This window comes from Anopheles coustani (assembly GCF_943734705.1).
Source record: "Anopheles coustani chromosome X unlocalized genomic scaffold, idAnoCousDA_361_x.2 X_unloc_3, whole genome shotgun sequence".
Taxonomy (NCBI): Eukaryota; Metazoa; Arthropoda; class Insecta; order Diptera; family Culicidae; genus Anopheles; species Anopheles coustani.
The window spans coordinates 273,555-300,465 of NW_026525137.1; the positions used below are offsets into that span (position 1 = coordinate 273,555).

At 37.6% G+C, this 26,911-nt stretch overlaps 1 protein-coding gene across 1 annotated transcript in view; it reads left to right on the forward strand.

Moving 5' to 3' along the window:
• LOC131270436 (uncharacterized) overlaps positions 1 to 25,641 on the forward strand; it is a 110,154-nt gene extending 84,513 nt beyond the window's left edge. Inside the window, exon 2 of the mRNA XM_058272426.1 lies at positions 25,624 to 25,641. Within this exon, the coding sequence (XP_058128409.1) occupies positions 25,624 to 25,641 (18 nt within the window). The remainder of the gene's footprint in view (positions 1 to 25,623) is intronic.
• Positions 25,642 to 26,911: the final 1,270 nt, after the last annotated feature.

Sequence of the window (26,911 nt, forward strand, 5' to 3'; positions counted from 1 at the left end):
AGCTAAAAATACGCCCAGGGTACCAAAAGAAAGGAAATTCAATTTTAGTCAAACAAGTAAACACAGATTAAAAATCGTACGAACGAAAAAAAAGTTATGAGCGTTCAAAGATAGGCATTTTCTAGGACGAAACAACGAAAATGCTCTTTTTCTGAAAAAACTTCCAACTTTAATCGTGAATATCTCGAAAACTAGAAGTGCTAAAAATACGCCCCGGGTACCAAAAGAAAGGAAATTCAATTTTAGTCAAACAAGTGAAGACAGATTAAAAATCGTAAGAACGAAAAAAAAGTTATGAGCGTTCAAAGATAGGCATTTTATAGGACGAAACAACGAAAATGCTCTTTTTCTGAAAAAACTTCCAACTTTAAACGTGAATATCTCGAAAACTAGAAGAGCTAAAAATACGCCCAGGGTACCAAAAGAAAGGAAATTCAATTTTAGTCAAAAAAAAAGAAGACAGATTAAAAATCGTAAGAACGAAAAAAAAGTTATGAGCGTTCAAAGATAGGCATTTTATAGGACGAAACAACGAAAATGCTCTTTTTCTGAAAAAACTTCCAACTTTAAACGTGAATATCTCGAAAACTAGAAGAGCTAAAAATACGCCCAGGGTACCAAAAGAAAGGAAATTCAATTTTAGTCAAACAAGTGAAGACAGATTAAAAATCGTACGAACGAAAAAAAAGTTATGAGCGTTCAAAGATAGGCATTTTATAGGACGAAACAACGAAAATGCTCTTTTTCTGAAAAAACTTCCAACTTTAAACGTGAATATCTCGAAAACTAGAAGTGCTAAAAATACGCCCAGGGTACCAAAAGAAAGGAAATTCAATTTTAGTCAAACATGTGAAGACAGATTAAAAATCGTAAGAACGAAAAAAAAAGTTATGAGCGTTCAAAGATAGGCATTTTATAGGACGAAACAACGAAAATGCTCTTTTTCTGAAAAAACTTCCAACTTTAAACGTGAATATCTCGAAAACTAGAAGTGCTAAGATTACGCCCAGGGTACCAAAAGAAAGGAAATTCAATTTTAGTCAAACAAGTGAAGACAGATTAAAAATCGTACGAACGAAAAAAAAGTTATGAGCGTTCAAAGATAGGCATTTTATAGGACGAAACAACAAAAATGCTCTTTTTCTGAAAAAACTTCCAACTTTAAACGTGAATATCTCGAAAACTAGAAGTGCTAAAAATACGCCCAGGGTACCAAAAGAAAGGAAATTCAATTTAAGTCAAACAAGTGAAGACAGATTAAATATCGTAAGAACGAAAAAAAAGTTATGAGCGTTCAAATATAGGCATTTTATAGGACGAAACAACGAAAATGCTCTTTTTCTGAAAAAACTTCCAAATTTAAACGTGAATATCTCGAAAACTAGAAGAGATAAAAATACGCCCAGGGTACCAAAAGAAAGGAAATTCAATTTTAGTCAAACAAATGAAGACAGATTAAAAATCGTACGAACGGAAAAAAAGTTATGAGCGTTCAAAGATAGGCATTTTATAGGACGAAACAACGAAAATGCTCTTTTTCTGAAAAAACTTCCAACTTTAAACGTGAATATCTCGAAAACTAGAAGAGCTAAAAATACGCCCAGGGTACCAAAAGAAAGGAAATTCAATTTTAGTCAAACAAGTGAAGACAGATTAAAAATCGTACGAACGAAAAAAAAGTTATGAGCGTTCAAAGATAGGCATTTTATAGGACGAAACAACGAAAATGCTCTTTTTCTGAAAAAACTTCCAACTTTAAACGTGAATATCTCGAAAACTAGAAGAGCTAAAAATACGCCCAGGGTACCAAAAGAAAGGAAATTCAATTTTAGTCAAACAAATGAAGACAGATTAAAAATCGTACGAACGAAAAAAAAGTTGTGAACGTTCAAAGATAGGCATTTTATAGGACGAAACAACGAAAATGCTCTTTTTCTGAAAAAACTTCCAACTTTAAACGTGAATATCTCGAAAACTAGAAGAGCTAAAAATACGCCCAGGGTACCAAAAAAAGGAAATTCAATTTTAGTCAAACAAATGAAGACAGATTAAAAATCGTAAGAACGTAAAAAAAGTTATGAGCGTTCAAAGATAGGCGTTTTATAGGACGAAACAACGAAAATGCTCTTTTTCTGAAAAAACTTCCAACTTTACTTAGCATATTTAGTTTTTATCTGCTTTTGCTATTTGTTATGCCCTCTATCGATGATTCATTCAACCAACATTCGATAAAGCTGACATGTAAAGAGTGAAAGCATGCCTGGTGCTTGCAGTTCACAGCGAAGACAATACCTACCAAAGTGAAGACTCAATTCAATAGTTATAGGATAACTTTCCTTTCGGATTTTTTAAAAAATGAACTATTTATTTTTCGATGTTGGTCCGAGCTTGGACGACTAAAGACTGAAGACTGCTTTATTGAAAATAGTACGGCTACGTTGGCTGCGCCGATTGCGCTGACGAAGCGTCTGGCTGCTGGTGTCCGGAGGCGTCAGTTAACGCACTGCTGCGGGTGTTTGAGTTTTAAAAAAACTTAAACTTTATTTCCTACAACATATGTGCGGGTTAATACCCAACTATCGTGTTCGGATGCTGGATACCAACTGATGATCGGTTCGCGATCTGGATCGTTGGTTCACGGTCTTCTGATTCTTGGTGGTCCGCGTCGCTGCGGGAATCTGCAATCTCAGCATAATGCGGGCGGTCCGCGTTGCTATGGGAAGCTGCAACTCAGCATAATGTTGTGGTCCGGGGGCCGCGTCGCGATGATCGAATGTTGACTCACAATGTATGCTCTGGCGATGTGCACAATGTATGCGATGGCGTTGTCCACAATGTATACGCTGGCGTTGTCTTGACTCCTCCCTTCTTAAATGACTTTGTCCTCAAAGTCTTGTTGCTGCGTGGAATGATGTTGGTCAGCTTACGAATGTTTCTCCGCGTTGCGGTTCTTGGTTTGTGTTTACTTTTACCATTCTCCTTCTATTAAAAAATAAGCAGATTACGGTTGCGCATATGAATAGTAACATGAAAGTTCCTCCGAATGCATGAATTTTCCATTTGATGGAGTTGTTCTGTAGATTTATACTTTGTAGTGTTTCTCGATGTTGCAACGTAAGATTGTTTAGATATTCTATCGGTGGTCTGTCTTCAATTTCGCTTATGTTGACTTTTATTCCCGCTGTCGAGTAGTATGGTTTACCGGGAATGATGGCTTCATTGTTTGAATAAATTTCTCCGTTGATGATTATGTTGCAATTTTCAAATTGTATCAAGTATGACCCGTTCAATACTTGGTTTGCATTACTGCAATTTGACGATATTTCTGCGATTGCATCATTAATGAGAATATTGGCGTCATTAATGCGTTTCACCAATCCTTTCGAGTAAATTTTTTCGTATTGACATTCAGCGTCTTCTCGTTTCACGAGTTTTTCTATGCATTTGGTGGGTTGTTGCAAATTTACTTGTTGGCATATGTAGAAATCTTCCTGCTTTTGGCATCTTTCCGTAATTTCGAATACATGCGTTCGATTTCGTATTATGAAATTTTGTTTTACGATAATCCGTCTCTCGTGCTGGATTATGGAGTCAATGTATTCGTATTCGTACATTTGTGTGGTTACTTTGGGGAACTTTAGTATGTAGATAATATGCGTTTGGTTTACAGCAACTTGCGCAGTTGATTGCCCTAGCAATTCCTCTGGAGTACGGTAAGTAATGTTGTTACTCTCTAGGAATTGGGCTATGGAGTTTAGATCATCTAGGGATAGTAGCTTGCTGCTTGGAATCCCGTGTTTCGCGAGTATGATGGCATCTTCAATTACTTCTAATTTTTCTTGTAGCATGTTCATGTTTGATAACAGGATTAATTGACGAATCTCTGTCTGGTGCGTTTCGTATCGTTGATTTTCAATGTTGATAACCGTGTTGGCGACTTCTGTTATTTGTTGGAGTCGTTCATTTAAACCTTGGTTGATAACTACTTGTTTGTTGTTTTCAGCAATTAGGGAGTTTATCGTTGAGTTAATAATGTGTAGGTCGTCGGCGTCTGGATTTCCTGCGATCCATTTCCAAACTTTTCCGATCGTGTCCCATCGTTTTTCTCTGTTTGTAAACGGTCTAATCTTTCTAAAGGTTTCCTGTAGCGTTCTAGCTTTTATATTAATCAAACTTTCAATTGATGCCGTATAGATTCCATTTGGAATTTCTTCTAACGTTTTCTCTACTGCTTCTTCTATGTTTGATAAATCGATTGGATGTATCGTCCTTACATATCCGATTTGAATTTTAGCTTTAGTTATTGGTATTATAGCTAACGGATTATTACTTAGATCATATATGCCTATATCTGCTACAATAAGCTTGATCAACAGGGTTGTGATCACTCTGTAACGATAGTTAAAAGAATTTCAAAGAGTGTATTAATATTTCTTCCTTATTTTCTTAGATTCATTTTATGAATTTTTCGATTATTCGAATCAATTATATAAGTTGGATGATTCTCCTTTACTTTTATTATATTAAAACGACTTTCGCGTTTATTATTTGTTTTCTTCCTTTCATATACGTATTCATTTTCTTCATAGTCTTTATATCTTTCATCTTTGATTTTTTCATCATTCTTTTTGAATATTTCGAGTATTCTTTCATTTGTAGCTTCTCTTATTCTTGCTCTTTCTTGTGGATCATCTGATCGTTCTCCTACGTACACATTTCTTGGTGTATCCTTTATAAATGAGTAAATAGTATGATTATATTTATAAACGGCTTGTTGCACTAATGTTATGATACTCATTTCTGGATTGAGTTTTTTCGTACATCTCGCTATTTCTCTAATAGTCGAATGACATCTCTCTACTTGACCATTCGTTTCTGAACGATTAACTGGAGTTTTGAAGATTTTGACTCCTAGATTTAATATTGATTGTTCGATTACATTCGATACAAAAGTACATTCGTTGTCTATAACAATTTGGGCTGGCAAGTCCCAGTCATATAAAAGTTGTAGTAATACTTCTTTTATGTCAGCGATTGATTTCGATTTTATCGGTCGTATTTTAACGTACTTTGAAAATTTATCGATTGACGTGATAAATAAAAAGTTTGCGTTGTATGCAAATATATCAATATGAATTATCTCTCCAGGATATGTCGGTATTGGTGTTTTTACTGGTATAAATACTTGTGGTTTTCTATCGTATTTTTCGGTTTTGCATATCTCACAATTTTTAACAATATTTTGAATACTTTTTCTCATTCCGGGGAAGTAGAATTTTTTTATAAATTGCAATGAATTTTCCTTAGCGTTTCTGTGTGCAAAATTATGGATATTTTTAATCTCTTCGATTTGTTTTTCTACGTCGCAAAGATCTTCAACTTGAATTTGAGAAAATCTAGCTTTAACTGTTTTTGGATTGTAAAGATTTTTATAAACTTCTTGGATAATTCCCATTGTTTGTTCATCTGTATGAATTCCATTAATTACGTTTGGATTAATAATTTTTTTGAATTTATCTTTGATAAAATCAGTAGTAAAATTTGGTTCAATGAAAATATGCCTTTTAAATTTCGGGAAAGGGCTTATTAGTTCGGAAGAGGAATTAGTTCCGATTTTAAATATTAGTTGGTTGCGGAAAACATTAATAGGTGCTTCTGTTGAAGGGATATATGAATTATCGTCTTCATCAGCTGAGTGCTGGGTTGGTGTTAGTGAGTTAATTTGTATTCTGGAAAGGGCGTCGGCTACGACGTTCGATCTTCCTGGTTTGTAGCATAACTGGTAATCATGTTCCTCTATGAATGATTTCCATCTTTTCAGCTTTGCGTTGTTGTTCTGCGGTGATAAAGCAAATGTTAATGGTTGATGATCAGTATGGATATTAATTTTTGCTCCGTATATGAAATTTCTCAGTGTATGTAGTGCCCACACGATGGCAAGCATCTCCTTTTCGTTTGTTGCATAATTTTCCTCAGTTTGGGAAAGAGTTCGGGAAATGAAGGTTATTGGTCTATCTCCGTCGTGGCATTTTTGTGAAAGCACAGCTCCTAGTGCTTTATCTGATGCATCTGTTGTCAGTTCAAATGGCTTCTGGAAATCTGGAAAAACTAAAACATCATTAGAAGATATTATGTCTTTCAAGGTTTGGAATGCGTTCTTTGCATTTTGATCAAATTTAATAGGAACATTTTTTGATTCGTTTTTTGAAATTTGGCGATGGCCATCCTCCCCTCTTAGGAGTTTTGTGATGGGTTTTGCCAAGTGTGCATAGTTTTTAATAAACCTGCGGTAATATCCTGACAGTCCTAAGAATCTTCTCAGTTCTTTGAGGTTCTGTGGTTCTGGGAATTTTTTTATGGCTTCAACTTTTTTTATGTTTGGCTTAAGTCCTTCACTTGAGACAATGAATCCGAGGAATTCTACTTCTGTTTTTAAGAATTCGGATTTGTCTGGCTGTATTTTGAAATTTGCGGCTCGCAATGTGTCTAAGACAATTTTCAAGTTTTGCAGATGTTCTTCAACTGTTTCACTAAAAATGATAATGTCATCGATGTAAACGTGACATATTTTTCCGATATGTTCTCTCAAAGTGTCGTCCATGACGCGTTGGAATATGGAGGGTGCATTTTTTAATCCAAAGGGCATGCGTACGAATTCATATTTTCCATTGTTTATCGAAAATGCAGTTTTTTCGATGTCGTTCTCCGACATGGGAACTTGATGAAATCCTGATGCTAGATCAAGGGTAGTGAAAAATTTATTTGAGCCTAGATTGGCTAAAACAGTAGAAGGATCCGGAATAGGATATTTGTCACTTATTGTTTGAGTATTTAATTTTCTGTAGTCTATGACAAGTCTATATTTTTTTTCATTGGCAGCGTCCAGTTTTTTTGGAACAATCCACACTGGTGCATTGTATGGGGATTTTGAAGGTCTGATGATTCCATCATTTAGTAGTTTTTCAATTTGCCTGTTAACTTCACCTTTAAGTGCTTGGGGATAAGGATAAGTTTTACTGTAGATTGGGGATTCAGTTTTTGTCCTTATGGTAGCTTTTACTTGTGAGGTAAAAGGTAATTTAGAATCAGGTGGTTGGAAAAGATCCTGATATTCCTGTAATAGGTTATGTAGCTGTATTTTTTCGTTTTGGTTAAGATGACTATCGCGGATGTTTATTTTATTTACTTCCTGTAGTTCGTTTTGTTGTAGGGGTATTACATTTGTGCCGTCAATGATTAATTCATCATTGGCTGTATCAATAACTGCTTTGATTTCTTTCAGTGAATCGTGCCCTATTATGGCATCGAATGATTTCAAGTTTTCAAGATGATAAAATTTTAACATTTTATCTGAAAATGGTTTGAATAGTCGAGCTTGTGAATAAGCTTCGATTTTTATGTCTCCTGCTACTGAAGATACATAAAATGGTTTTATCAATTTTGTGGGAAATTTTAGCATGTTTCGGGTGGATATAGTTTTTATTAGAACCGGTATCAATGAGCATTTTTAATGGCTCCGAGGCGTTACCATAAAAAAGAAAGTAAGGCAACGCCGAGTTTAGTCTAAAAAATTAAGTTCTGCGACTTCGACAGTGTCACTGAAGTTGCATCCTTCTTGTTTTTCAATGGTTCGGAGGTATCTCTCGAACGATTGTAATGTGTTGTTATCTATTGTGTTGTTCGCGGGATTACCGTTTTCGAATTGTTGTGGTGGATTGGCATCCGTTATGTGGTTCACCGTATTTGAGTGTCCTGGCTGTGTTTGGATATTATTGATCCTGGGACGTTTTGGGGGTCGAACGTTGTTTGAGTTAGGGCGGTTTCCATAGTTCACTTGTTGTGTTCTGATGGAATGGTCAACTTCCATAGGCTCTGGTGGCGGTTGACGTTGAAAATTGTTAAATGGTTTTTGTTGGTAATGTTGGTTGTTCTTTTGGGCGAAATTATTAAAATTTCTATTTCCCGTGAACGGTTTGGGATGGTAAGGCCTTGGTGGCGGATGTGGATTTGTATATCTTATGGGCGTTGGTGGCGGTAAGGGAATCATATTCCTTGGTGCCGTTGGTGGGATATATGGCCTTGGTTTGGTTAGCATTTTTCTACACTCAATATTTTGAAATGAAATGCAGTAGCTGTACGCTCCTGCAAGGGATGTCGGTTCATAATTTCTAATGAATTTATAAACGTCTCCATCTAGTCCTCTCATGAAAGCATCGATTGCTTTTTTGTTGTACATTTCGATTAAAGCTCTTGAGGCTTCGGGGTGTGTGAATCTTTCGTCAGTGTTTATTTGATTTGCTATAAGCGAGAGCAATCTATTTACTTCGTCGTAGTATACTTCCAATGAGCGGTTCTTCTGCTGCACGCTCATAAGTTGGAAGTCTAATGTTTCCAAATCTCTCTTTTCACCGTAATTCGTGACCAATGTTTTTTTGATCAGGTTCCAATTTATGCCTACGTTTGAAGCAACGAGTGAATCGTTCGCTTCACCGCGGATTTTTCTGCGAATGAATTTGCAGATCATATGGTATTTGTTTTGGCGTTCAAGTGTGTCTGTACTTTTAGTTTGGTACAGTTTTACCAAGCTGTCTACGTCACTCAACCAGCTATTCAGTTCGCTGGGATCCCCAGTGAAATTTGGTAGATCCTTTACCAAATCAGGGATTTTTTCAAAACTTTCGGGATTTACACTTGTTCCATCTGGCTTTGTAAAGTAAAGCGGTGGATCGGAATAATCGATCTGAGCGGGGGCGACATTGCACGCTTCGAGTGCGGCAATGCGGTTAATAATTTGGTCAAGGTCTGGTCTCGACATTTTGAAGGAAAAAGATTGTAATGAATTTATAAGATCCTCCAGGATTTTTTGTTTGTTTTAACACGTTTTTCACTTCACTAGGTAATTTTACTTAATATTTGTTAATCGCGTTTTTGTAATCACTTGATTTTTGTTTCACAATTTTGTGTTTGTTTCACAATTTTTACTTACTGTTTTTTTGTTACTTACAGTACCATACGCATCCTGTATCGGGCGATGGTTTTATGATTTATGATGCTCCTCTGACGGGCGTTGTGTTTTACTGCTCCTCTAGCGGGCGTAGTTTAGTTTCTGGAAAACCGGCTGTGAATGACTTCCTTCTCGGTGTAATGGATGGCTCCTTTTTGTCCTGTGTGAGCTGCTAACTGCACAGGTGACTCGGGATCCTTTTTACACGGCTGCACTCGGCGATCAGGAAAGTCTTTTTAAGTTTGGGATTCGGTGGTAACTATCACTCTAGCGTGGTTACTTTCACTTTCACTTGTACTTAATTTCACATAGCGCGGTCCCTATTCGGGCGCCAGTTAACGCACTGCTGCGGGTGTTTGAGTTTTAAAAAAACTTAAACTTTATTTCCTACAACATATGTGCGGGTTAATACCCAACTATCGTGTTCGGATGCTGGATACCAACTGATGATCGGTTCGCGATCTGGATCGTTGGTTCACGGTCTTCTGATTCTTGGTGGTCCGCGTCGCTGCGGGAATCTGCAATCTCAGCATAATGCGGGCGGTCCGCGTTGCTATGGGAAGCTGCAACTCAGCATAATGTTGTGGTCCGGGGGCCGCGTCGCGATGATCGAATGTTGACTCACAATGTATGCTCTGGCGATGTGCACAATGTATGCGATGGCGTTGTCCACAATGTATACGCTGGCGTTGTCTTGACTCGTCCGTTCCCACGATTCCATGCTGGTGTCCGGTTGCTCGCGCGTGTGACCGCTGGCTTGCGCGTGTGACCGCTGGCTCGCGCGTGGCGTTGTGGCCGCTACTTCACGCGTGACGCTAAGTCCTCTTGTGTTTCACATAACTTCCCCCCCCTTAAGATTGGAGCGCCTCGATCCAATTGATGGGAATTTTTCCTGTTCTTCCAGAATGTGGTACACGAGTATGCCAAAATTGCAGCTAACAGCAAAATTGCACTTGTTGCTGTTATGATTGTGTGTTTCTGGTTTTTGTAGAAGTGTTGCTCAGCCAGTTTCTCTAGGTTATTTATTTTAATCAACACAACGTCTTCTTCGGATTCCGCTGCTTTCTCCGGGTATTTTCCGTAGGTTGGGATTAGGTATTCGTGTGTGATTATTTCTCTGCTGTTGAATGTGAGGTTCTTTAGCTGAATTGTGCAGTTCTCCGCTTCTATGATTGTTGGTGTGCTGATATTCTTTGCAACACCACATGAGTCGTATACCGTTATTGGCCTCTGTGTATCCAGTAAAATTATCCCTGGAAGGATTTCTTTGGCTGCCCACTTTTGAAGTGCAGTTTTTATAGGGCATATTGGGGTTTTGTGAACTAGGATGTTGAAGATACATTGGTCTTCAACTGGCCAAGTTGGTTCGCATATTTCGCATATGTTATTTTGTATGAATATGCGGTTAGCGTTCTTTGCAACATATTGGACATGTGTGTCGATTTTACTTCCATTTCTGTTCAGAGTATGGAGTTCTAGGAGTTCGAACGTTTCTTTTTCAAGCATGGGTATCTTGACTAACATGACGGCTTGATTATTGGAGAAGGCGATGTTCCCGCTGCAGTATTTGAAGACTTCGTCAAGCTGGTTCATGCTGATCATCTGATTTTTTAACAAATTGTACAATTTTTCTTTTTCTCCTAGAGTAAAGAGGTCCTTGTGAACAATGTTTAATTTTGCAAATTCGATCTGTTCTCCTATTATTCTTAGTATTTGAATAATTTCATCTATTTCGAAAATCATGCTAACAACTTCCAAATCACTTGGTGTTTTCGAAGCTTGTAGAATATTTTGCGTGACTTTATGTAGTGTTTTTGTTATGTTGTTTAATTTTTCCTCAAAAATTGAGTTTATTTTATACTGTCTATTACTGTTGGTTATGAGTCCATTTTCTTTTTGTTCAATAAGGAAAAGATGTTCCTGAATATTTTTCAAATCATCACTGTCTGGATTTCCTGCTATGAATTTAATAGCTGTTCCTAGTGCGTCTATAAGACCTCTTTTCTGTCTTATTGGCTTAAGACCACTTAGTTGGTTTCTTGCATGTTGCAGTTTGTATTTAAGTGTTCTACCTAGATGATGTTCGATTGGCTTTATAGAATTAGCTGTTGTTTCTATGTAATCAAGATTTGTTTCAATTATTTTCAAATCAATTTTATGTATTAATCGAGTGTATCCAGCTCGAATCCTTACTAAACCTAACTTAGTAACGATTATTCCGTTATCGTTGGTAATTTCTTTATAGTTAGTAGCTTTTAGCTTGCTTATTGCTAATAAGAAAAAAATAAAAAAATTTATCATAATGTTTAGATGCTGTAAAGAAAGAAAATTTGAAAGTATTTTTTATTTTTTTCGTTTTCTTTTTAGCTTCGTTTTGTGGAGCTTTCTCTGGTTTTGATCGATGATATTTGTTTCCTTATTTTCTTTAACCTTTGTTTCTTTGTACCGTTCTTGGTGTTTCAAGTTATTACGTTTCTTTTCATAAACTGTATCGTTTTCTTCGAATATTTCATATTCTTCTCTGTTTTTGTTTAGCCTGTTGAGGGTTTGTTGTTTTGTTCCTATGGATTTTTGTTATATTTCATTGTAGAGTTTTTCTTTTTGAGCAATTCTCTCTTCGATGTTTTCTGAGATTGGTGTATCATATTTTATTCCATAGAATAACTCTCTAGGAGTCATATTGATCTGGGAGTGAATCGAATCGTTATAAATGGCTACGGCTAGATTCATTTTGGTAGATTCTGGATAATTTTTAGTTGTTTCCTTATTGGAGAGAATGTTATGAAGTTCTCTAAGCGTTCTATGCACTATTTCAACAGTTCCGTTTGAAGAAGATTGTCCTACACTTGTGTAATGGTATTCTATCGTGTTTTCTTCTAAAAATGAACGTATCACTGTTGAAGTGAATGTTGGTTCGTTATCCATTACTAAGAGATTCGGTTTTCCAAGAGCTGCTATAAACCTTGTGAGTGATTTCAAAATATGTACCGTGTTACGTGTTTTAGTTGGTATAGCCATTGCTAATCTAGAAAACTTGTCGCAAAAAGTTAAATAATTTTTATCATGTATGATGAAAATGTCCATATGCACTATTTGCAATGGTTTTGTGGGAGTTTCCGTGAATTTATATTTTTGTTTATATGGATGTCGTTCATATTTTGACCTCAAGCACAATTTACACAAGTTAATGAATTTGGTCACTTTGGACTTGATATTAGGGAAAAAATACGATCTTGCAATGTGTTTTGATGTTTCAACGATGCCTCGATGGTTTGCTTCATGTTGCACTTGAATGATTTGATTCTGCTCTATTTCGTCGGTAATATCAGTGATCGTTTTTGGGGTCCAAAATATTCTGAATGATTTCACTCTTGAGAAATAGTTTTTGTACACAATCTGTAGAGTCGCTAATATTTTTTCTGAGCAATTGATTCCATTTGCACATCTAGTGGATGTATATTCTTTCAGGATGTTTATTAGGATTGCTGGGGTAAAAACGTGTCGTTTAATAACTACTCGATGATAGTTTGTGAAAAGTGTAGAGGCTGTCGTACTGTCCTCGTTGCTTGTCTCAAGAATTATTTGGTTTTTGAATACATTTAATGGTCTTTCAGATGCAGGAATGTACTCATTATCGTCAGTGTCAGCCGAATGCTGAGTCATGTCATTGCTATTAGTGTTAGCGTTAATTTCGATTCTTGATAGGGCATCTGCATTATTGTTAAGGGTTCCTTTTTTATATTTTATATCAAATTCAAATGCTTCTAGTTCGAGTTTCCATCGCAGTAATTTACTGTTCAAATCTTTTTTTTGTCTCAACCAAACCAGTGGTTTATGATCTGTACGAATTTCAAATTTTTTTCCAAATAGGTATGGTCTGAAGTGTTTGATTGCAAAAATTATTGCGAGTAACTCTTTTTCTGTAGCCGAATACTTACATTCAGTGTCGTTTAATGTACGAGATGCGTAGGCTATTGGGTGCTCTTTGTTATCTTCAAACTTTTGAGAGAGTACTGCGCCTAATGCAAAGTCGCTGGCGTCTGTTTCCAGTATAAATTTGTTGTTGAAGTCCGGATATTTCAGTATCGGGTCGGATGTAAGAAGCTGCTTGCATTCACTAAAACATGAAATAAATTCTTCGGTATGAATTATTTTAGCATCTTTTTTTAAACATTTTGTTAGTGGTTTTGTTAGTTTGGCAAAATCTTTAATGAACTTACGGTAGTATCCGAGAATTCCAAGAAATCCTTTTATTTGTTTGGTGGTTTTTGGGATTGGCCAATCTAATATTTTTTCTATTTTGTTAGGATTAGGTTTGATACCGTCTTGGGTTACGATGTGACCCAAAAATTCACAATCCTTTTTTAAAAATTCACATTTGTCAAGTTGAATTTTTAAATTGGCTTTTGCGAGTTTTGTCAAGACTTTGTTAAGGTTTTCCATGTGTTGCTGTAATGAACTTCCGAAAATTATGATGTCGTCTAGATAAACAAGACAGCATTTACCAATGAGCTCGTTCAGAATACTATTCATTGCTCTTTGGAAGGTAGATGGAGCATTTTTTAAGCCAAATGGCAATCGAATAAACTCGAAATGACCTTTTTCTGTGCTAAAAGCTGTTTTTGGACGATCTTTTGGTTCTACTTCGATCTGATGGAAGCCTGATTTTAGATCAAGAGTTGTAAAATAACAACTACGGCCAAGTCTATCCAAAATTTCTTCTATATTTGGAATAGGGTATTTGTCATCTATGGTTTTGTCATTTAATTTGCGGTAATCAATTACAATCCGCCATTTTTGTTTTTTGCTAGCATCTGATTTTTTTGGAACTATCCAAATTGGGGATGTCCAAGGAGAAATTGAGTGTTGAATTATTCCTTGGGCAAGCATTTCGTTGATTTGTTTCTCAACTTCTTGCCTATGAACGTAGGGATATCTGTATGTTTTTGTGTGGATAGGGATTTCATCTGTTGTGTTAATACAATGTTTAATAGAGGATGTGCATGAAAGTTTATTTTTTTCATTGTGTATTATTTGACAGTTTTTCTGCAAAATCTGTAAAAGTTTGGTTTTTTCCTCCGAATTTAGATGTTCTGTGCGAATCAGTGTTTCTATTGTTTTAATAGGAATCGAACATGTTTCGGTTTCGTTTGAAATGCTACAATTTAATTCGATTGTGTCTGAAATTGGTTGAACTTCAGCAGGACGTGTCCATACAAATTTGACTTCATTGCCAAAATTGGTTACAAGTGCTGTAATAAATCCGTTTTTAGATTTATAAAGACCAGGTGAAATTTCAGAGTCTAGGATTTTGATCTTTTTTTCCAGGAAGACGTCACCGTTTTTATGAGTTACCGGAATTTTGACTTTTTGTACGGTATGAGCGTTCAGAGTTACATCTGGAAGTCCTAAATGTTTTATAGATAATGGTACTGTATTGTTTGGAAAGATTAGTTTGTGTTCACGTGTGTCAATGTGACATTGCAAACTTGATAGAGTTTCGTATCCGAGGATTCCATCGAAGAACTTATGAAACTTAAAAACGTAAAATTTCACATTCTTTTTACCAAATATGTCAGAGTAGTAACATTCGTTGATTTTATGCTTTCCTTTGCTGTTTGTAACTGTGGTTATTGGGCACTTTTTTCTTAAGGTCGATGGCACAAGTTCTGGAGATATGAAATTTTTGTTTGAACCACTGTCAATAAGGATTTTTGCAGTTTTTCCTTCTATTGTTTGGCAAAGATAGGGTAAGCCATTTGTCGCTAAATCGGAAAGTTTTCGTGACTTAAGATTTGAAAATTTACTTCCTCCTGTTCTGGGGTTTCTTGTTCGACTTCCTCAGCTGAATCTGAGTCTTCATCGTTATTGGTTGTGTGTGCGAAAATTTTGTTTCTATTGCTTACCCTGAGGGTAGGGTCAATATCCATGGGGGTTGGCTTTTGTCTATCTGATTGCGGTTTTGGAGAGTATGAATTAAATTTTTTCTCCGAAGTTTTGTCTTTTTTGTTATTGAATGCTTTTCCGGATTGGTTTTGTTCAAATACGGCCTGAGTTTGGGTTTTTGTTTTTTCAGCGTTTTGGAATCTGCACAAAAATGCATATGCTGATTCCAAGTCGTTTGGTTGTGCGGTTTGTGCATAACCAAAGTAGGGCTTGCTCAGTCCATTAATGAATGCGGCTAAGCATTCCTGTTCAAGGAAGTGATTTATAGCCTGCCAATGTTTGGCATATAAGTCGTTCTCTCTTGCGACCGACTTCATGCTAATCATAATTTCCTTTACTTTTTTATAATGAATGTTCAGCGACTCGTTCATCTTCATAGACCAGAGTTGCGTTTGGTAAGTGGCAATGGTGTTCCTATCGCCATACACTGACTGTAAAATTTCAGCCGCCTCCTCAAAGGTTGAGGGATTCCCGTTCACACAAATTGTGTCACGTGCCCTGCCTTCGATTTTGTTGATTATTGTTTGCTCGTAAATAGCAAGCAATTCAGGTGGGGTTGTATTGTTCGTAAATAGGCTCAGTGTCCTACGAACAGTAGTTAACCATGCTGTCAACTGTTTTTTGTTACCATCAAATGAAGGTATGATCCTAATTGGATCGGGAATGCGAAAGAGCGAGCTAGCCGATTGGCTTTGGCTCTGCAACTTCAGCGCGTTGTTTTCCGATTGGAGAGCACTAATGCGTGCTTCCAATTGTCGGATGGAGTCACATACCGCTTGGTAATTGTGTTCCTCCATAGTAGTAAAGGTGCGTGCTTTCACTTTTGGAAAAGGGGAAAATTTTGGCATAGGCAACTTTTTTCCACACGATTGTCACGCGTTGGACAATACGTATTTTTCTTCTTTTTCACTAGTTATGCACTTGTATGTTTAAGCGTTTTGTGATAGAGTTTCAATCACTTCACTCACTACACTTAAAACTTACTAACTCACCTTTCGTGTTTAATCGAAAATTCGATTGGTACCTGGGTTCCACGTGTTGGGTTGAGTCCAGTCGATGTCCAGCTTCGGTTGGTAATTTTGAAGAGTAGATCTGAGTCCTTTTCTCTGAATTGATATTCAAACGTCGGGAACCGCCACTAATCGTCCTCGTGTCGGGAGATGGTGTTTAACCGGATGATTCCACAGCGAAAAGGCCCGTACGGCTGCGCCAGTTATAGGATAACTTTCCTTTCGGATTTTTTAAAAAATGAACTATTTATTTTTCGATGTTGGTCCGAGCTTGGACGACTAAAGACTGAAGACTGCTTTATTGAAAATAGTACGGCTACGTTGGCTGCGCCGATTGCGCTGACGAAGCGTCTGGCTGCTGGTGTCCGGAGGCGTCCGTTCCCACGATTCCATGCTGGTGTCCGGTTGCTCGCGCGTGTGACCGCTGGCTTGCGCGTGTGACCGCTGGCTCGCGCGTGGCGTTGTGGCCGCTACTTCGCGCGTGACGCTAAGTCCTCTTGTGTTTCACATAACTCAATAGCAGACGCACATCAAACGTCTGAGAATCAAAGACATAAACATTCACAGTAAATATCTCACTTCTCTTACTAAGTCTACTTTCTGTTTTCAATTCCCTCTAGCAACATTTTGAAGGTTCATCTCCCATTTCTATTTAATGTTCCCACTTTCGATAGTTCATTTAAAAAGTATTATAAAAGCTGACAAGTAGGGAGCAAATCACTCACAGTGCTTACGTTTTACAACGAAAACTAGTCCTACTATAGCAAAACCTCAACAGAAAAGTAAAGACGAAACAAACCTGTAACAATCAAAAACATAAACCTTCAAGATGATTATCTTATTTCTTAAAATCATTCTCCTTGCTACTTCGATTGCCTCTAGCAGCATATTTATCCTTTCTTGCTTTTGCTATTTGTTATGCCCTCTATCGATGATTCATTCAACCAACATTCGATTAAGCTGACATGTAAAGAGTGAAAGCAAGCCTGGTGCTTGTAGTTCACAGCGAAGACAAGACCTACCAAAGTGAAGACTCAATTCAATAGCAGACGCACAACAAACGTTTGAGAATCAAAGACATAAACATTCACAGTAAATATCTCACTTCTCTTACTCAGTCTTCTTTCTGTTTTCAATGCCCTCTAACATCATTTTGATGGTTCATCTCCCATTTCTATTTAATGTGCCCACTTTCGATAGTTCATTTAAAAAGTATTATAAAAGCTGACAAGTAGGGAGCAAATCACTCACAGTGCTTACGTTTTACAACGAAAACTAGTCCTACTATAGCAAAAACTCAACAGAAAAGTAAAAACGTAGCAAAACTGCAACAATCACAAACATAAACCTTCAAAATTATTATCTTATTTCTTCAAATCATTCTCCTTGCTACTTCGATTGCCTCTAGCAGCATATTTATCCTTTCTTGCTTTTGCTATTTGTTATGCCCTCTATCGATGATTCATTCAACCAACATTCGATTAAGCTGACATGTAAAGAGTGAAAGCAAGCCTGGAGCTTGTAGTTCACAGCGAAGACAAGACCTACCAAAGTGAAGACAAAATTCAATAGGAGACGCACTTCAAACGTTTGAGAATCAAAAACATAAACATTCACAGTAAATATCTCACTTCTCTTACTCAGTCTTCTTTCTGTTTTCAAATCCCTCTAGCAACATTTTGATGTTTCATCTCCCATTTCTATTTAATGTGCCCACTTTCGATAGTTCATTTAAAAAGTATTATAAAAGCTGACAAGTAGGGAGCAAATCACTCACAGTTCTTACGTTTTACAATGAAAACTAGTCCTACTATAGCAAAAACTCAACAGAAAAGTAGAGACGAGACAAACCTGTAACAATCACAAACATAAACCTTCAAAATGATTATCTTATTTCTCCAAATCATTCTCCTTGCTACTTCGATTGCCTCTAGCAGCATATTTATCCTTTCTTGCTTTTGCTATTTGTTATGCCCTCTATCGATGATTCATTCAACCAACATTCGATTAAGCTGACATGTAAAGAGTGAAAGCAAGCCTTGTGCTTGTAGTTCACAGCGAAGACAAGACCTACCAAAGTGAAGACTCAATTCAATAGTAGACGCACTTCAAACTAGTGATGAGAAATTTGAATCCCTGTAGGGATTCGAATCTTTCGAATCGAATCCCTACAGGGATTCGAATCTCCGAAACCGAATCCCAATCCGTCACATGTCATCAGTCCGAGCAAAATTCCAAGGTAGATAAATTAGATCTATATTTATTCACCTTGGCAAAATACCACTTTTCTGTAAAAAACAGACGGTTGTGAGGGTTATCCGAATAATGCAGCAATACTCGCAACTGTATGTTCTTCAACTGGAAAAGTGAGTTGTAAGTTTATTTGCAAGCATTTTCATATTGTCTGTATTCACATCCAACCTTCCGATGTTTGTGATGAATAATTAGTACCTCTAGAAGACGAGAATACAAATACTGTACTTTCATTCCCACACTGTCAGAGTGATTATATTGCAGTCAATCAACGGTTTTTTTTATATTGCTGTGAATCAACGGTTTTTTGCACTGTTAGTTGTCAAAAGTTCGTTTTTTATTTCTGCAAAGACCCTTCCGGCAATCGAGCAACCAAGTCTTTCGGTTGCTCGATTGTCTGAAGAGGATAAGGTATATTTTGGCTCACGACCGTGCTTAAACTACTTATGATTAGTCACACAGTGATATTTTTTCTTTCCTGGGTTTTGCGTTATATGTAATTAACAAATCAAATACTTCAAATTGGTCTCTTTGTGTGAAACAGTTGTATTTTTAATTTATTATCATAATTTCATTATTCAAACGATTTACATAAGTTCACGTATAATGTGGGCCAAATCAAGAATCCTCCTCTAGACTTAAATTATGTTGTAGAAATAAAATTTCATTTAACTTTTTTGGCTCGAGCCTGTTTCTTCGTTCTGTGTAAATTTGGCCCGCCTTCGAGAAAATTCGTTCGCAAGGAACAGAGGTTGCGGGAATAGTTAATCTGTTTTGAGCCAATGTATATATTTTGGGATACCTCATATGCTCCTTCTTCCACCACTCTAAAGGATTTTCATTAAAGTTTAACGGAGTTGCCTTGATATACTGATCAAACTCATTTATTGCTGCTGCCTTTGGATTTACTATGTCTCGTGATTCATTAACTTCTTTTACAAAATCGGCAAATATTGATGTTGAAGGAGGTGGTTGCTCTGGACAAGGTACTATGTCAGTAATTGAATTATTGCTTTCCTGTTGATATATGTATGCCATTTTACTTATAACCGTTTGTTTGAGCATTCTATAACCAATTTCATCGTTTTTAAACGGAATATTTTTTATGCGAGGATCTAGTAGCATCGCTTCCTTGTAAATTTCGTTGCTACGAGTCGCTTGAAATCTTTCGTCTATTCCTTTCTTAAGGCCACTAACCAGCAGTTTACATTCTTCTGTAAAATCTTGATTATTCATTGAAGACATTTTATCTTTTAAAATTTTTACAAGAAGGCCGGCTTTAGATAGAGATACTGATTTTTCTGCAGAAACTGTAACTGTTGCTTCATTAAAATGGCTAAGGATTGAAACAGATTGTTCGATTGTAGTCCAATTTTCATTTTGTAGCTTATTTTTAATTTTTAAAGCATCTATGCATACCATCAAAGCCACTTTATTTTTAGAAAACCTATTGAGCATGTCAAATGTTGAATTCCAACGTGTTGACACGTCTTGTTTCAACTTGAGTATCTCCATGTTATAGCTTTTTTGTACTTCTAATAATTTTCCTGTAGCAGCAGAACTTTTTTTGAAATGCATCACTATTTGTTTAACTTCTTCAACTGTTGGTTTAATGCTATTTTGTATGGCTCCCTGAACAACAAGATTTAGTGTGTGAGCAAAACAAGCAAAATGTGGAATGTTTAATTTAGTTGCAACTGGTTTCATATTTGCAGCGTTATCGGTTGTTAGACCCTTAATTTTGTTTCCTATTTCAAATTTATCTAAAACTGTTTTAAGCCACTCGGCTATGTTTTCTGCCGTATGTTGTAATTTAAATTCTTCACATTGCAACAAATATGATGACAATTCAAAGTTGTCATTAATGAAATGAGCAGTTACGGCGTAAAATGAGGTCATATTAATATTAACCCATCCGTCTGAAGTTAACGCAATTGCCTTAGCAGAAGCCAACTTATTTTTTACTTCAGTTACAGTTTCGTTATAAAGTGTAGGTAGAAGACTATTTGAGACGGTTTTACGGCTTGGTAGACAATAGTTAGGATTTAGTTTTTTTAATAATTGTTTAAATGTTTTGGCTTCTACGAGAGAAAATGGTAAATATTCACGACATATCATTGTTAAAACTATTTTGTCTATTTCTTGCTTTGCGCTTACTGAAATTGGTGCATTTGTTGAAAAAAATTGGTTAATTCGAGGTTGAGTAATATTTCTTGAAGAAGATTGACCCTCAACTATTTCTGTAGTAGGTTCTAACTGTTGATTATTACTAGTATGATTTGTTTTTTTTGGAAGGCATTCGAAGTGACAGTTTTTAATGTGTCGCCACATGTTTGAAAGTACCGAGTTCGCTATTTTTTTTTTACAATATTTACATAATGCATGTTTTTCGTCGGCCGTGAAATGGTTCCAAATCTCCGAATTAGTTCGAGGCATTTTTATAATTGTAGAACACTCTATAATTCAGAAAGAAATATACGTTCCGCATCAAAATGAGTTATAATCAAAGTACCGAAATAAAATATATAAACAAATAAAAAAGGTAATACTCACTCTAAATGTAGGATTGAACAGTATCAAGTTGCTGCTACAAACGATACGGCAATGTCTTGTTTCGATGCACTACGATGAAATAAGTTCGATCTCACCAAACGATACTGATCCACTATTGGCTGTAACGTCCAAATCACATATATTTTATCTTTTTTATTATTTCACATATATAACGCTCGAAGTACCTTAAAAACTGTTCGACACGAAAAGGTATTCTATCGATGCAGCACGATATAATAGGTTCGATCTTAAAAATCTATGCCACTTTGATCGATACGTAAATGTATTTCAACGATGGACCGTTTCAATTTTCCAATGAGAACTTGTGCTATACTCAATTTCAAACATTTCAACACATCACTTGAAGCAGAGAATAAGTCGTTTTTAACTTAAATTTTTCGCTTATATGTATATTATGCTTTTTTCAATCACCAAGAAGTACATATTCCGATTTAATCTCAACCCTGCGAACTAGTTGAGTGGAGTACAAACAGCTTGTCCGTGAACTTTATGACACTAATCGATACACCAATGTATGCTGACGATACACCATTTCAATTTTCAAATACGAGATTTTACTTAATTTGAAACACTTGACGAAATGTATCAACACAACCGCTTCAGGTGGAATCGACTTCGAAACTAAAATTGGTCTTCAATTTTTCACTTATATTTATACTACCCGTTCTTGAACTGGAAGCAACGAATTCGTTTTTACATAGAACGCTGCTTCATATTCGGATGAATTCTAATGCTCCGGAAACGGAGCGAAAGCGCTTTGAACGGAATTTAAACAGCTTTTTCCATGAAGGTTTTGAAGCGTACATCGTTTGCTACCGAGTATTCAAATTCTGCCAGTTGGACAATCCCGGCCGCATACGGCCCGCGGGCCGTAGTTTGGAGACCCCAGGCTTAAACCAATTAATTCTTCCCTGAAACTGTTGACCTGTTACGATGAAAATGATGCGTTTTTAACACTCTGCTCTATGTAGATGCTCAATAATAATGTACAGTGAATTTTTCATCATGCGCAAGTTGCACTGGTTTCCGTTCTGCCGGCGAATCGTAGAAACGACGGCCTACCTAACGGGCTCTGTCGGTTCGAGCGGACCGATGCCGGCATACGGGAAAGAACGCTGCTGGTCCCACGTGTCCAACGTAATGCTTAATATGATAACTGGAAAATCGATTGCTTTCCTTGGTTTGACTTTATAGAAATTTTGAAATAATTTAGATCGCAAACAACCTTCGTTATGCAGAAGCCAAAATATGATAAACGGTGCAGGAGGACAAAATGAAGAAGAAAGAGAAACACTTGAATCGTTCCATATTTAATATATAAGAGGAAAACATGCAACATCAGACAGATTACAATGCTGCCTCCCACCCTTATTTAGGTCGTACTTCCCTGCAGGCCAAGCCATTTTCCATAGATTGGAATCCGGTACCATTTTTCATAGAACGATCTGGCTATCAAAAATTATAGCCATGGCCTCCAAGGAAACATCACTGTTTACCAAAATAAAAAAAAGTAAAACGATAAATATATCAAAAATAAATAGAAATTAAAAACAGACTTTTTATATTGAAAAACAACGTTAAAAACGAAATACATGTTTATTGCTGACATGTTATTAATTAATTAATATTTAATTCGGACACCCCGACTTGTCGAGACCTCTGTGTACGGTAGGGAGAATTTTGAGAATTTTTGTTTTTATTAGATAGTAGCAACTAAAGAAAATAGTCCAGTATAGATGATGGGAGCAACACTCCCTGAAGAAAAGGAGTTAATAATGCATGTGGTTAAAAGATAAACATATTTGCTAGTTTTGAATTAATTTTTTAAAACAAAAATGTTCAAATAATTTTTCCTCATTTTTTTTATTCACGTTATTCTGCGACACACACGTGCTCGAGTCCTAAGATACAGCGCGCGAAAAACTCAGTACAATTTATCGAATCAAGTCCCAAGCAAATCAAATTTGATTCGAGTCCCAAACAAATCAAATAAGATTCGAGTCCCAAACAAATCAAAATAGATTCGAGTCCTAAACAAATCAAATCAGATTCGAATCCCAAACAAATCAAAACAGATTCGAATCCCAAACAAATCAAAACAGATTCGAATCCCAAACAAATCAAATCTGATTCGAATCCCAAACCAATCAAATCTGTTTCGAGTCCCAATCGAATCAAATCTTTGGAATCCGTCAAATGGGATTCGAATCTTAAGAATCCGTCAAATGGGATTCGAATCCGTCAAATGGGATTCGAATCTTTAGAATCCCTCTAGGGATCGAATCTTCGAATCTTCCGAGTTCCGATTCTGCCAACACTACTTCAAACGTTTGAGAATCAAAAACATAAACATTCACAGTAAATATCTCACTTCTCTTACTCAGTCTTCTTTCTGTTTTCAAATCCCTCTAGCAACATTTTGATGTTTCATCTCCCATTTCTATTTCATGTGTCCACTTTCGATAGTTCATTTAAAAAGTATTATAAAAGCTGACAAGTAGGGAGCAAATCACTCACAGTGCTTACGTTTTACAACGAAAACTAGTCCTACTGTAGCAAAAACTCAACAGAAAAGTAAAGACGTAGCAAAACTGCAACAATCACAAACATAAACCTTCAAAATGATTATCTTATTTCTCCAACTCATTCTCCTTGCTACTTCGATTGCCTCTAACAGCAAATTTATCTTTTATCTGCTTTTGCTATTTGTTATGCCCTCTATCGATGATTCATTCAACCAACATTCGATTAAGCTGACATGTGAAGAGTGAAAGCAAGCCTGGTGCTTGTAGTTCACAGCGAAGACAAGACCTACCAAAGTGAAGACTCAATTCAATAGTAGACGCACATCAAACGTTTGAGAATCAAAGACATAAACATTCACAGTAAATATCTCACTTCTCTTACTCAGTCTTCTTTCTGTTTTCAAATCCCTCTAGCAACATTTTGATGTTTCATCTCCCATTTCTATTTCATGTGCCCACTTTCGATAGTTCATTTAAAAAGTATTATAAAAGCTGACAAGTAGGGAGCAAATCACACACAGTGCTTACGTTTTACAACGAAAACTAGTCCTACTATAGCAAAAACTCAACAGAAAAGTCAAGACGAAACAAACCTGTAACAATCACAAACATAAACCTTCAAGATGATTATCTTATTTCTCCAAATCATTCTCCTTGCTATTTTGATTTCCTCTAGCAGCATATTTATCCTTTCTTGCTTTTGCTATTTGTTATGCCCTCTATCGATGATTCATTCAACCAACATTCGATTAAGCTGACATGTAAAGAGTGAAAGCAAGCCTGGTGCTTGTAGTTCACAGCGAAGACAAGACCTACCAAAGTGATGACTCAATTCATTAGCAGACGCACATCGAACGTTTGAGAATCAAAGACATAAACATTCACAGTAAATATCTCACTTCTCTGACTCAGTCTTCTTTCTGTTTTCAAATCCCTCTAGCAACATTTTGATGTTTCATCTCCCATTTCAATTTCATGTGCCCATTTTCGATAGTTCATTTAAAAAGTATTATAAAAGCTGACAAGTAGGGAGCAAATCACTCACAGTGCTTACGTTTTACAACGAAAACTAGTCCTAGGATAGCAAAAACTCAACAGAAAAGTAAAGACGTAGCAAAACTGCAACAATCACAAACATAAACCTTCAAGATGATTATCTTATTTCTCCAACTCATTCTCCTTGCTACTTCGATTGCCTCTAGCAGCAAATTTATCCTTTCTTGCTTTTGCTATTTGTAATGCCCTCTATCGATGATTCATTCAACCAACATTCGATTAAGCTGACATGTAAAGAGTGAAAGTAAGCCTGGTGCTTGCAGTTCACAGCGAAGACAAGACCTACCAAAGTGATGACTCAATTCATTATATGACACTAGATTTCTTTTCTCACGATCACTACTTTTTATTATACACTTTCGTTGTTCGTCACAGTTTCTTTTGCACGTCCGTTCTCCTCGGCTATCCGTGATCGAATCCCTTGCCTCGTGGTCTGGGGACCCTTCTGTCAACCTCCATCCTGACAGCCGCTCATCTCCTTCCGGCAGCTGTCAAGGACCCCCAGCCATCTAACTCTCCTTATCTTGGCCATACAGGGTCTGGCCCGCTAATTCAAACGCTACACACCCTCACACAAGGCGAAAGTTTTTTGTGAGCACTTAGCTCACAAAAAACTTTACCCTTATTTCCTTATGGAAGCGGCGGAGAGCTCGAAATCCTCTTCGGGAATCACGTCTAGCTTATTACATCACTAGAACCTTATGCCCACTCTCCTACTTTCTACATGGCTCTGACGACAGCTACTCCTGCCCTCTAACCATTCTCTAAACGGCAGCGACTCCTGCCAAATCCTGCTCCTCCAACCTTTCACTAAACGGCAGCAACTCCTGCCAAATCCTGCTCCTCCAACCTTTCACTAAACGGCAGCAACTCCTGCCAAATTTCTTTACCTAAAGACAGCGATTCCTGTCAAATCTTCATTACATAACGGCAGCGACTCCTGCCAAATTTAGACGTCTTCCCTTCCGAGACCTTCCCTGACTTCGTTTCCGCTCTCCGCTAACCCCCGCTGTGACGGCCTAAGCTCAACCAAAAGTGAATCTGACCTGGCTTGATCACCAAGCCAGGAGATCTCTCAAACCAAATATCATAATTCTATTGCTATACAAATTACCCATAACCTACCATATTGTTTAAAAGAACTATTCCTAACCATCACCATAAATGTACAGCTATATTACAACCTATTTACACTCCTGCCGATATCACCATGGTTTGACCATGTGTTTTGTTTTCTCTTGGTTCTTGTTAACAGCCGCTGCTGTCTCCATAGCTTGTTAGTCTCCTTTCATGTCTTTTGCGTGGTACCGCCCCCGCTTACCACTCACCACGTCCTCCAACGTATATAAATTTGTGCCATTAACCTCTTTGACGATCGCGGGAATAAACTTCGAATCGAGTTTCTGGTTAAAGTTATTCACTTTCGATGAACGGGAAAACGCCCTTCGCCATACCAAGTCTCCTGGCTTGAAAGCTACCGTTCTCGTCCGCAAGTTATAGCGTTCCTTCGCCCGTTGGTGATTCCTGTTGATTCGGCCTACGATGAATTGCTGTATGCGCCGAATCGTCGAGAGCCGCATATCCTGGGCCACTTTTGGGTCGTCCGCTATATTCAGGTCCTGTTGTGCGTAGAGGTCCGTATGCAGCAGCAGTTCCCGCCCGAAGTTTGCGAAATGCGGCGAGACCCCCGTGACGTCGTGCCGCGCGCTGTTTATCGCCGCTGCAACTGCTTGCAGGTTGTCGTCCCACCCTCGATGATCGCCATCGAGAAGTGCCCGTATGCTCGTGATCAGCACTCTGTTTACGCGCTCGGCGTTGTTTACCATGGGGCAGTAGAAAGCTGTCTTCATGTGGATGATGTTGTGCTTCGCTAGCAACGCATTGAACGTGCTCGATGTGAACTGCTTGCCATTGTCTGATAGCAGGATTCTAGGACGGGAGAATTTCAGAAAGATGTGCTTTTCTAGGAAGTCCACCATCTTCCCAGAGTCTGCCGATCGCATTGGGTGCACGACAACATACTTGGTCACCCAATCCACCACTACCAGCATCACCGTATTCCCGCTCCGCGAGCGCGTGAAGGGACCCACGAAGTCTACGGAAATTAGTTCCCATGGGACTCGAGCCGGCTTCTGATTCCCCATGTCCGGCATCATTGTGGTGTTCGCCGCTTTGCTGGCCTTGCATGTGTTACAGCTCCTCACATAGCAAGCCACCTCCTCCATCATCTTGGGCCAGTAAAAGTGTTTCTGTACCTTTTGCCATGTTTTGCGGAACCCCAGATGGGCGGCTGTTGGGCCGTCATGGAATCGCTCGATAACCGCTCTTCTCTCCTCCGACGGTACCACCTTCTTCCATTGATGCTCGGTGAGACCTCCCTCGTCCTTTGACTTGCAGTTTTTGTACAGCTCGTCGTTAACGATCCTAAAATCGGGGTACTTGTCGGAATCGTTCTGTACATTTTCCCGCAGTCGAAGGTACCAGCTGTCTTGGACCTTGCTTGTTGTTAGCACCGTGGACGCCACGATGCGTGATAAAGCGTC